Source organism: Carlito syrichta, unplaced genomic scaffold (assembly GCF_000164805.1).
Source record: "Carlito syrichta isolate Samal-C Ts95f unplaced genomic scaffold, Tarsius_syrichta-2.0.1 Scaffold288813, whole genome shotgun sequence".
In the NCBI taxonomy this organism is placed as follows: domain Eukaryota; kingdom Metazoa; phylum Chordata; class Mammalia; order Primates; family Tarsiidae; genus Carlito; species Carlito syrichta.
Window position 1 is genome coordinate 28,798 of NW_007232909.1, and position 12,287 is coordinate 41,084.

The following is a 12,287-nucleotide window of genomic DNA, read 5'->3' on the forward strand; positions in this document are numbered from 1 at the left end:
GTATGTTTCCCAAACCAGGTAAAACCACTCCTCTTGTAGTCCTCAACTCAGTAAATACTACTCCTTTTTAATAGTTGTCCAGGTGGGCCGGGCTTGGTGGCTGAGCCTGTCACCCCAGCACTTTGGGAGGCCAAGGTGAGTGGATTGACTGAACCTGTGGGTTTGAGACCAGCCCAGAGACGTGGCAAGACCTCGTCTCTAGAATAAAATTTTAAAAAATTAGCTGGGCGTGGTAGTGCACACCTGTAGTTCCAACTACTTGGAAGGCTGAGGCTTACACTGGAGTGGCATGAGTGTGCCACTACACTCTAGCCCAGGTGACAGAATGAGACTCCAACTCAAAAAAAAAAAATTGTCCAGGCCAAAAGTATATGGAACTGGCCCAAATTCCTCATTTCTCTTTAAACGCTCCACTCCATTAACCAACTCTATCAATTCTAACTATATTCTATTCTATTCTATTCTATTCTATTCTATTCTATTCTATTCTATTCTATTCTATTCTATTCTATTCTAGAGTTGGAGTCTCACTCCATTGCCCAAGCTGGAGTGCAGCCTGGCCACCCCAGTGTCGCTCACAGCCACCTTAGTGTTGACTTGCTGGGCTCCAGCAACTCTTCCGCCTCAGCCTTCCAAGTAGCCGAACTGCAGGCATGCACTACCACATCCAGCTAATTTTTGATTTATTGTAGAGAAGAGGCTGGTCTCGAACCCGTGGGCTCAGGCAATCCACTTGCCTCAGCCTCCCAAAGTGCTGGGATTACAGGCTGAGCCACCGAGCCCGGCCAACTCTAACTTTAAATGCTTTCAGAATCAGACTTCTTTTCGCCACTTTCTCCATTACAACTCTAGTATAAACTACCATAATTTGTTGCTTGAACTGTTTTAATTGCCTCCTATTTGAGTTCTCTGAGTCCACTCTTGCCTCATGTACACCCAATTCTCTAAATAGCAATCAGCGTGATCTTGATTCAAACATAAGTTGAGTTACATCAATGCCTTGTTTAAAATTTCCACTGTGTTTCTAACTGACTCTAAGTCCTACCTACAAAACCTTGTGTAACCGACTCCCAGACACTTTTTTTACTTCATAATCTATCACTCACTCCATCATTCATTCTTCTGTAGCCACGCTTAACTACATGTTTGTTCTTGATGTACCATGAAGGCAACTCCTCAGGCCTCTGACTTACCATATACCCCACATCTGGAACATCGTCAGCTACCCACATGCCTCTCTCCCTCACTTCCTTAAAGTCTCCACGCAAATGTTACTTCAACAAATGCCTTGCCTAATCAACTTTTCTATAATAGTGCAGCCCACTCTTTCATTTCCACAGTTCATCCCTTGGTTCTCATTAATTTTTCTTCAGAATGCTTATCATCACCTGACTTGTGATGTATATATTTATGTGCTAAACGTCTCCACTAGAATGAAACTTTTAGAAGAACAAGGACTTTGTCTATCTTAACCACTGCATATTTTTAGCACCTAGATAATTCCCTAGAACAAAGTAGGGACACTATAAGCATTTTAATGAATCAATAAATGCATTCTAATAATCTTTTTATCAAAAAATTATTTTGACTACTTAGTCAAATACCTGATTAAGTGGGATGTACTTGAACATTTCAAGAAAAAAGAATGGAATTTTCAAAATATCTGGCAGGGGTTGTTTTTTTCATTGATCAAGGAGCTATCATGTTTCACAAAAAGCCACAACAGGAGCTGAGCTATGGTTACTGAGTTTCCCATGGTTTACATGGTAAATGAGAAAGAATCAGTAAGAGAGTCCACTCTTTGTTGTAACTGCTTGTTTTCCATTTCATTCAAGGCGTTAACTCAAAAAACAGACAACTTTCAATCTACTTCCTTAATCACTAAGCTAAAATGAGTCTAAATCCAGTTCACTTTTAAAATATATTGATACAATTCAGTAAAGAGATGCCGGGACAAGAAAAGTCAACAACACTATGTATATTAATGTTACTTTTTATTTCATGAAACCCAAATGGTTGCAAACATCAATTTTAGGAATATTTTACGTAGACACAAACAAAAAAGCAACAAGAAATGCAAAATACACACACACACACACACACACACACACACACAAGCTATCACCATAGAATCTGAAGTGATTCAGAGAAAGATTTAAATATTCTTTGACCACTGGAGATTTTGAGAATTTAGGTGTGCTAAAATGAAAATATGCAATAAAAGCAAATAGTACACATCTACTTTTTCTCTTCAAAATTTAAATGGCATGTTAACAGTGGAGTTAACAGTGAAGTATGAAAAAGTTATTGAATATGCTAAGTCTAGTACTAAAACACTCTTCAATCATTTACCTTTGAATGCAAAGCTTTAATTATATTCATAATCTTATCTTGTTGAACTCTAAGCCCACAACTCTGAATTCTGTCAGTTTCTTAGTCAAATAGAACTCTCTTAGAAACCTAGGACCAGGATCAGAGATAGAATTACAATCGTCTATTCCCAGAAGCAATGGCGGGGAGGGGCTTTTTCACTGAAAGGCTGCTGATTCCCAGATTTCCTGCCTAATATAAAACACTTAATAGTCTACACAGACATTTCAAAACTTGGGAAAGGGAATGTTGTACAAACCTGGACTTCATTCTGGTTATTCCCTACAAGGCAGAGAGCAAGATAAGAAATAGACCCCTCAAGCTAAAAGAGGGGCACAGAAACATATCTATCGTTTATCTATGCCCATAAATTAGGATTATTGTTCATTAATCGAAAGGACCAAACTACAAAGTATTTGCCTTTTATCTTCATCTCCAATTTAGAAAAATTAGAATAGACAACAGTTAATTTCAACTTTTGAGATAAACATTCAGCCTGCATAAAAACATACGTCTTATAAAGTATTTTGTACAGTTTCTTTTTTAAAAAATAGCTTTGACATGCTTCTGATATCATCAAACATTTGTGCCACATTTATACTTTTCAAAGACTGGTATGGTGGCTACTGAAATATTAGCCATCCCTTTGCTGGCAAAATATCAGAGTGAGTACTCAATCATTACAAGGTTTTTCTTAAACCAGTGTTTCTCAGATTTTAACCATGTATCAAAATCACCTGGAGAGCTTGTTAAAAATATAATATTGGGCCCTGCCTTCAGAGTTTCCTGTTCAGTTGGTCCAGGGCAGATCCTGAGATTATTCATTTTTAATAAGTTCCCAGGTCATGCTCTTGCTGCTAGTCCAGGGATCACGCTTTGAGAACCACTGCTTTGAACTATTAGTTTATATGCTCTTTAACGAGCAATGTAAGCTTAGACTCCAGGACTCACATGGTACTTACCAAAGTTTCTTCAAGGCTGTGTCCCAGGGACAATCTTTGAGAAAAAATACATTTTTCACTTCCACCATTATAGCCACAGTAGTGCCCAGGCAGCTAAATAGTCCCTAGTAATATTTGCTTAGCATTTTGGTTTTGTTGGGCCTGGAATGGGAGTATTTCCTGTTTCTCATCAGAAGGGCTGCAATCTACCATGTGTCTCCGGATGCCTGGGTCTATTACTCTCCCCAGGGCAGGAGCCACACTTCTAGGGAACCAAAAGCCACAGCTACATGTCTCTACCCAGTAAGTCTATCTCATCCAGGAGGAAGTCCATGTCTTCCCGGCTCACTTGAGGACTGATCACCACCTGACGGAAGAAGTTGACCTTCCCCCGGTGGGGCTGATAGCCCAGCATTAGGCTTCCCTTCTTCATCATCCTCTCCTTAATGACTGGGGCCACCTGTATGAGGAGAGAAGCGGAGGAGGTGACAGACCAAAACACCAAGGCATTTCAACTGCATTTTAACCAGTCATTTGATATTTACTGGGCATCTGCTGGTGTGAATCCCAATCTCATGTACCCAAGGTTGACTGATATTAATAATAATAATTTATTGAGAATGTGTGGCATGTAAGTACTGATTCAAATGCCTTAAACATACTAATTCATTTAATCTTTACAATAACCCCATGAAAGAGATACTACTGATATGGCCATTTATAGATGATGAAATTGAGACACATGGAGGTTAAATACATATTTCAAGGTACCAAGTAGTCTCATCCCAAGCCCATGCTCTAAAGTCTAAATCATTATGCAGCTCTGTCTCATTAAAAATAGATCAGGTGTCCACAGGGATCTCAAATATATCAAATATTACATCTTCAAATTTGTCTTACTAAAAAGCATTCCAGTTTAGGTATCTTGAATAAAGAAAATGATGAAAAAAATTATTGCAGTTGTCTATCAAGAAAAAGCTAGCATGGATCTTATGCGAAGCTCTATTTGAAGACTAATAGTTTACTAGCCTATTCATAAAAACCTGTATTTTTTCTGTCAACTATTGTATTTTGAAATTGGCTAAAGGAAGAAGTAATGAAAGTCTGATACTATCCTCATTACATGAAATATAAACACTCTCTCTTATTAAGAGTTGTAGAGGTGGTAATAAAATTAGGAAATCCATATTTTAAGGATTTGTAGCTGACATGAGAAGTAGGGGACTCTTGATAATCCAAATGCACACATTTTTCTAAAAATTTAATGTTTGAAGCTGTTAGTCCAATTTAAGAACCACAAGGGAACATCAGTTCATTTTCAAATCAGTGATGTGACCAACCAAGAGCAATAGGTTGTAAACTTTTAAAATAGTGCAGTTAGTTTTTGAAACACCGATTAAAAAATTAAGAATGTACTCTTACAGGCTTAAAAATAGAAGCAAAGTTTTCCATCTGAATGTTATTTTAACTCTGACAAATTTTTGACTGTGTCCTACATGAGTACGTGGAAAGGGAGTATAATGAGTTTCCATCCTTGTCTTCTCAGGAAGATGAGTCTTAACTCACCCGAAAGGAAAGGGAGCATATAGAAATAACACCATTAAGAGTGTGCTTTTCAGCTCCTTAGGCAAGAGACACACATCTCAGCTTCCACAACCACTCTCTCACAGTGTGACTATGCTACCACTTTGGGTTTCTTTGGTGTTTTTTTTTTTAACATAGGTATGTTTTTTTTTTAACATAGGTATGTTTTTTAACATAGGTATGTTTTTTTTTTAACATAGGTATGTTTAACATAGGTATGTTTGGTGTTTTTTTTTTTAACCCCCTGAAAGCAAGCCAAACTACTTCATCTCACACTCAAACACCATCTTGATCTGTTCCAAAGCTTAGGGAAAAACTGGGTATTACAGACCTCTGAAGATATGATGTGTTGACTTAACCACAGACTCTTCTCAAGAGATGTCCGAGGGTAATTTTAACGCAACAATTTTTTTTCATATGTGCTAATTTTAGAACCCAAGTCTTACCATGATCACGGCAACAAAAACAAACACCTATTCAGCAAAATCACATTACTATTTTAGCAAAAGATCGGAGATATCTTACAATATAACAAGACATGAGAAGAAAACACTGTATAGAGGTATAAAAAAAACTTAGAAAAAGAAGATGATGTGAGAGGTGAAGTTAGTAAAAAAAAAACCACGGACCATTAAGGTCTATAAATTTATGGAAATGTGTCGCATTTTATTCTGAGTTTTCTAGAGATTAGAAAAATAAGGTGAATTAAACAACACCCTCCAGTCTCTTTGAATACTTAGTGACAAATGTCGGGTAGATGCTGACAGCTGAAAGCTAGTTAGTAACTCTCTCCTATGGATATATATATATATATATATATCTGCTTGAAACCCTTGAATTTGTATGCATCAGTTGAGTTTTCTTTCAAAGCTTTTTAAGCAAGTAGTATTTGCTTTTAGAATTATAAAATCTAATAAAAAATGTAAGACAATGAAAGGTAAGGCAAAAGAGAGTGTCTTCCATAAAAACGAAGTTAATCCTTTGGAAAGACTCAATGAAGGGGGAAGGGTAAGTAAGCATTGTTACTGTCAAATCAGGTGTGGTAGAGAACTGTGAAAGCTTTGACAAAAAACTCTTGAGAGTCCAGGCTGATTCTGCACTCAGACTGCTACATAGACGTCTGAGTACTTGCTCCACTTGAAGAAACCTGAGTTGCACATGACAGATGATTCTAAAGAGGGTAGTTTATGTAAGAACAAGGAGGGCCCCCTCATCAGCAGACCTCTGCTCAAGAAAAGCCTCACCTGCTTTTCGAAAGCATTTGAAAATCCTCACGAGATGGAAAACAAAACTTTGCATCAAAAGATGAAGAAATAAGCGCACATAGATGTGCAAATATAGCATGAACTATTTACGTGTAAAAATAAAAATGTTTCATGTAATAATATTTAAGTTACACATGCATGATACTTTTTTCAGAATTATTTGCTTTAACTGACCAATCCTTAAAACCTTGGAGGGATTCTGGTGCATATGTGGACATAAATGGGTCTCTGTGCATGTTCATGTGTATGTATGTGCCTGTGGGTGCACATGTAATTCAAAATTCGAAACCGCCATTTGTCAACTACTGCTCTTGAAAGCTCCGTATTTTATCACACGACAATGCAGAACCATGGTCTCATGTAGGCTCATGACCAAGGCACATTTATTTTTTAATTTAAAATGGCCTCTTGAGGCTGGGCATGGTGGCTCACGCCTGTAATCTCAGCACTTTGGGAGGCCAAGGTGGGAGGATTCCTTGAGCCCAGGAGTTCAAGACCAGTTTGGGCTACATAGCAGACCCAGGCTCCACACAAAATTTTTTTTTTAAATTAGCTGGACATGGTGGCATGAGCCTGTAGTCCCAACTACTCAGGAGACTGAGGCGGGAGAATCACCTGAGCTCAGACAGATCAAGGCTGTGGTGAGCCGTGATCATGCCACTATACTCCAGCCTGGGCAACAGAGTGACACCCTACTCAAAACAAACAAGCAAACACAAAGTGGCCTCTTAAATGTAAACTGAAGCAATAAGACAAAAATACAGCAGTGCTAATGCTAATCAAGGTTGGGAGGAGCCGGTTTGTGTGGGCCAAAAGTCTGTCCAGAAGAGTCACAGAATAACAGCTTTAGAGCTTTCAAGCTTGTGGTTCTGTATATATTATTTCTGAAGTCAAAATTCCTTTCATATTCATCTCCAGCATCCTCCAGGTAACCAGGGTATACTAGCTCTGGCTTATAGCCAATTTTAAATTTAAAACAGGCATGTTCTTGGCTCAGGCCTAATTTGCATAGTCCATTCCTGTTTATTTTTCAATACCTCTATTTTCCCCCCCTAAAATGGCATTTTATGCCTTGCCTTTGGAGAACATTAGAATTTTGATTTCAGCTTATAATGTATCTGAGGCTCACATGAGGCAATTATTAAAATCAATCTGTCAGGTTTGTATTTCTTGTGAGAAAACCAGAAATATTTTCTAACATCAGTAAGGAAGAGGGAAAGGAAGAGGGCACCTCGGATGTTTTAGGACAAAGCTACTGTGGATATTTAAATTCTTGCTCTTCTGTAAAGTACAAAAATGTGCTTCCACGGGCAAAACACAGGGCATAAGAACTAAACCTCCAAGCCAAATTTTGTTACTGACTTTCTGAGAGTATAAAGACGCGACTAAATACGTGTCTCAGAGAACTAACTCAGCAAGGGTTTGACAGTACAACACACTTTTAGTGTGTAAGATGAATTCCTATAGGTAGTTACGACCAGGCCAAAAATAAAAGTGTTCCTTTGTCTGTGAATATCTTATGGAAAGAAAGCCAAGGCTGACATTCATCCAATCTCTATCACAAACTATTTTTGTAGTAGTGATAATGGTGGATATTATTGTTAACAAATATTTTACCAATCCTTTACAATTTGCAATGTGTGTTCACATCTGGTTCCCAGAAACTCAAATTAAAGCTTATTAGAGGCCAGACTCGGTAGTTCAGTCTGTCATCCCAGCATTTTGGGAGGCTGAGGCGGGTGGATTGCCTGAGCCCGCGGGTTTGAGACCACCCCAGGCAACCTGGCAAGACCTCGCCTCTACAGTAAATAAAAAATGAGCCAGGAGTGGTTCCAGCTACCACTAGCCAGGAGTGATTCCAGCTACTTGGAAGGCTGAGGCAGAAAGATCACCAGAGCCCAGCAGGTCGATACTGGGGTGGCCGTGAGTGTGCCATGGCACTCCAGCCTGAGTGACAGAGTGAGACTCTAACTCAAAAATAAATAAATAAAAAAAAATAAAGTTTATTAGAAAGGAATTCATGTGTTGGCCATTTAGGGACCAAGAATGTTCTCATTAACAGTCAACTGAGCACCTTTGCACTTAAAAAAAAAATTAACCATGTTCTGTGTACAAAGCTCCAGGAGTAATCCAGTGCTGGGTAATTTGGATATTCCTTTTTGCTGATCACAGCAGAGAAACAGTCCTAATCTGACAGGATAGAAGGTCTCAGCGGAAAGAAAATGTGCACAAGCTAAATGTAAGTATTGGAATATCACTCCTAAATGGAGCATGCATGGAGGAGAGCAATTTGGCAGGAGTGAGATTGCTTTCCAGCTCTCAATTATTTTACTGCCGGTTTTCCTTCAAATTGTAAATCAAATTCTTTTCTTGTGCCTCAGTGCACTGGTCCCTGCATCTTAAGCGGAGGAAGATCTGACATTTCTATTTGGTTACACGGCGACTCAATCTACACGTTTCTGTAGGGTTTTTGCCCCTCCCCCTTTAAATTATGTTCCAGCAATGATTTAGTCATTTGAACAGAGTTTGGATGCCACACCGCTGTGGCACAAAATAGCATTTGATACTTGAAAGTTGCTTAAACCTAAGGAAAAAATAAGTAAAATAGCTCATTCTCTGGCCTAGTATAGCAATTTGATAAAAAGAAACGGACCAGACACCATCATAGCCTTCGATGAAAATAAAATGATAATGTTCACAAAATGCCATTTCTTTTTGAGAATGTGGTACACCCTGAGTGTTAACAACAACACATTTTTTAAATATACACAGTGTTTTTTCAAATTGTGAGGAAGGACCAGTTTTGATTTTTTACGGCATTACAGACTAATACTTTTGTAAATACAGTAAAATTAATTACTAGAAAAATTAAATTAAAAAGACATAAAAATACAAGCCCAATTTTGTGTTTTATTTTTAAGTTCAATAGTAAAGTTAATCTGTTAAATTACTGTCAAGGTTTCTAAACGGTAACTCCAGATTGCCGTAGTTTTCTTATTGTAGATTGGAAACACAGATGGGTTGGAAATACCACTGTGATTTTCTCCAGTACAGTTTTTCTGGAACAATCACAAAAAGTAACTTGCTTTGTGCTTTCTTCCAGATAATCTGGGTTCTAAATATGCCCCTCTCTCATGTTATCTTGAGATGGTTTCTCCTGAGTAGAATATTAAAATCTAGTTCATGGATAAAACTGGCGTGAAATGGTCACACTTTGTACCTGGTATTCAACCCAACACTGTTTCTGAGACTTATATGTCCCCTTCCCCCATTAAGTCACTTTATTTTTTTCCTTTCTTCCTTTTGCTTTCTGTAGTTTGGAGTCATCTCAGATTTTCTCAAGACTAGGTAGAGATGCACTGTGGATCATGATGGGTCCAAAAGTCAGGGCATGAACAGGATTAAAAGCCAGAAGAATTCCAGTCTAAGAGGAGTATTAGCATGTTGAGGCAATTCAGAGCCTTCCACAGGCTTTCTGTATGCCTCCCTCCTTCCAGGAAGGGTAGAGGCCAGCACAGTGGTAGTCTAGGAAGCAGAGTTTTCCCTGCCTCAGTGTACACAGGAGACAGTAGCCACTGCCCTCCAGAACTGAAGGCTGATAAACCCTATCCTAGAAAAACCGACCTAAAGAGATTATCCAGTCAGTCTTGAATGCCCAGTTTGACAGACATGGAAAATTAGATATGCACGAAAGCATGAAATTCCTTTGTTTATTAACTTCTCTGATATTTATCACCATAACTAGTGAATTTAAGGTTATCAGAACCATATTGGATCACAAAGTCTCAAACATGGATTTACATCTCCATATTCCTTTTAGCTTCATTTTTTTTTAAGTGTATTTTTCAGTGGAAAAGTGGATTCCATCTGTTTCTGATGATGAAAGAGCTTAACAATATGTCTCATACAAATACTTTTAAAAAATTATCTCTGAACTCTGTATTTTGGTTTCTTCTGACCATGACTATGAACTTGAGTATCCTTTACACATGCATCTCACAACACGTAGAGTTAAAAGAGATTTGAATTCAGCTAAATATGTGTCCTCCCATTTGTAACCACCATGTTAGCCAGGGAGGTTGTTGCTAAATGAACGGCTGTTGACAGAAAGCATTTCCTTATGTTCTAAATATACTATAGTGTGAAAAAGAAAGTGATTTTTTTAGTTGTATAAAAAGTTTTCTATGGTAATGCTTAGCTTTACACCACTAACATGTAGTCAATGGAATGTCTCACCTGATAGCAAAGAAACAATTGCCAGTTCACGATATAAAAGTGGTTTGTTTGTTTTTTTTTGCATTTCCAAATATGTCTGAGTAGTTTGTCTCTTGCCCCAAATGAGGTATCCTATGTACCAGACGTGTGTCTTCCCAACACAGTTTTCTTTTTTCCCCAGCCATAAACTGCAGATTTTTGGTTATGCCTTGTCATACATGCAATTTCCGCCCCCATCATGTGGATGGAGGAGAGGTGGGTGGTTGTCAGGCATCTAGGCAGAGGGAAGGGGTTGGTTACAGAGTCAGTTCCAGAGAATTCTGGTAGATGATGGAATTGTTCTGTATGGTACTATAATGGTGAGTACATACACACCATTGGACTACAAATTCTGCTCAAAGCTGGGCCTTAACTTTATTTTCCTTTCTATTCCCTTAGAGTCAAATACAAGTACTTGCCCGCATTTCTTCAAGTGCTTAATAATTCAAAGAGGGGAAAGCTAATAGCCTTTGTAGTTTGTGTCCAGAATCCATCTAACTCTTTCTATTTACTTTTTTTCTTTCTTATTTAGTCTTAGGTAAAAATGATTCTATTTCTCTGTTGTTTCATCAAGTTGTACTTTTTCCTTTTGGGATAGAAAAATAGCAAAAAAAAAAAATGCTGTCTTTAATTGGTAACTACTTGATCAATGCTAATGTTACAGCTGATAAAACTGATTCTCGCATTGCACCGTGTAGAAGGTATCACACTATACAATTTAATCTTTTAGAGCAACTGTTTGCCAGTAAAGAATTCAGAAGATTCCTTTTTTTATTTTTTTTGAGTTGGAGTCTCACTCCGTCATCCAGTCTGGAGTTCAGTGGCACCCTCATGGCCACCCCAGCATCGATCTGCTGGGCTCTCCGGCAATCTTTCCGCCTCAGCTTTCTAAGTAGCCGGAACTATATGCACGCACTATCATGTCCGGATAATTTTTTTGATTTATTGTAGAGACAAGGTCTCACTAAGTTGCCCAGGCTGGTCTCGAACCCGTGGGCTCAGGCAATCCACTGGCCTCAGCCTTCCAAAGTGCTGGGATTACAGGCTGAGCCACCAAGCTTGGCCAAAAGATTCCTTTTAAAAGTCCCAAATCAAATGAAAATACCGACTATGTTGTTTCTCTTTCTTCTTTAAATAGGTGTTGTAGCTGTATAGAACAACAACAAAAAAGTGAATGTTTACAGCAGCTTGATTCAGAACAATGCAAATATACTTCTACTACAGAATGGATAGACTGTGGTAAACCTACACAAAAGGGGGTGAACTATTACCTCAACATGGATGCATGTCCAATAGATCGTACTGAGTGAAAGAAGTTGGACTCCAAACTGCTTACTACATGCTTCCATTTATGTGGCATTCTGGAAAAGGTAAAGATCATGTGGATGGAGAAGAGATGAGGGGTTGTCAGAGATCTAGGCTGAGGGAAAGGGTTGGTTACAAAGTCAGTTCTAGGGAATTTTGGTAGGTGATGGAATTGTTCTGTATGGTACTATAATGGTGGTTACATACACACCATTGGACTATAAATTCTGCTCAAAGCTGGGCCTTTTCTATCTCTTAGAGCCAGACATGATGCTTACCAGTGGTTAACACTATGCACATGTCAAAACTCACAGAACTTTGCACTCTAAAAAGTGAATTTTACCTGTATGTATATTTAAATATGAACGAATGAAATAATTTTTTTAAAAAAGAGGTTCTGAGAGGACATGTAGCTAACATGAGATCAGGCAATAACTTGAGCTCCCAGTGCCTCAGTTTCCTTAGCTCTAGGCAAGAGATGATAATAATAGTACAGTATCTCTTCATAAGATTGATTAAAAGTGAAATATGGTATTGTAGGTGAAGCACGCAAGGCTGTGGACAAACA

At 38.3% G+C, this 12,287-nt stretch overlaps 1 protein-coding gene across 1 annotated transcript in view; it reads right to left on the reverse strand.

The window, feature by feature from the left end:
* Window positions 1-3,576: 3,576 nt before the first annotated feature.
* The window catches only part of GADL1 (glutamate decarboxylase like 1), a 145,426-nt gene continuing 136,715 nt past the window's right edge, over window positions 3,577-12,287 (reverse strand). The window contains exon 14 of the mRNA XM_008053888.2: window positions 3,577-3,771. Within this exon, the coding sequence (XP_008052079.1) occupies window positions 3,598-3,771 (174 nt within the window). The 3' untranslated portion in view covers window positions 3,577-3,597. The remainder of the gene's footprint in view (window positions 3,772-12,287) is intronic.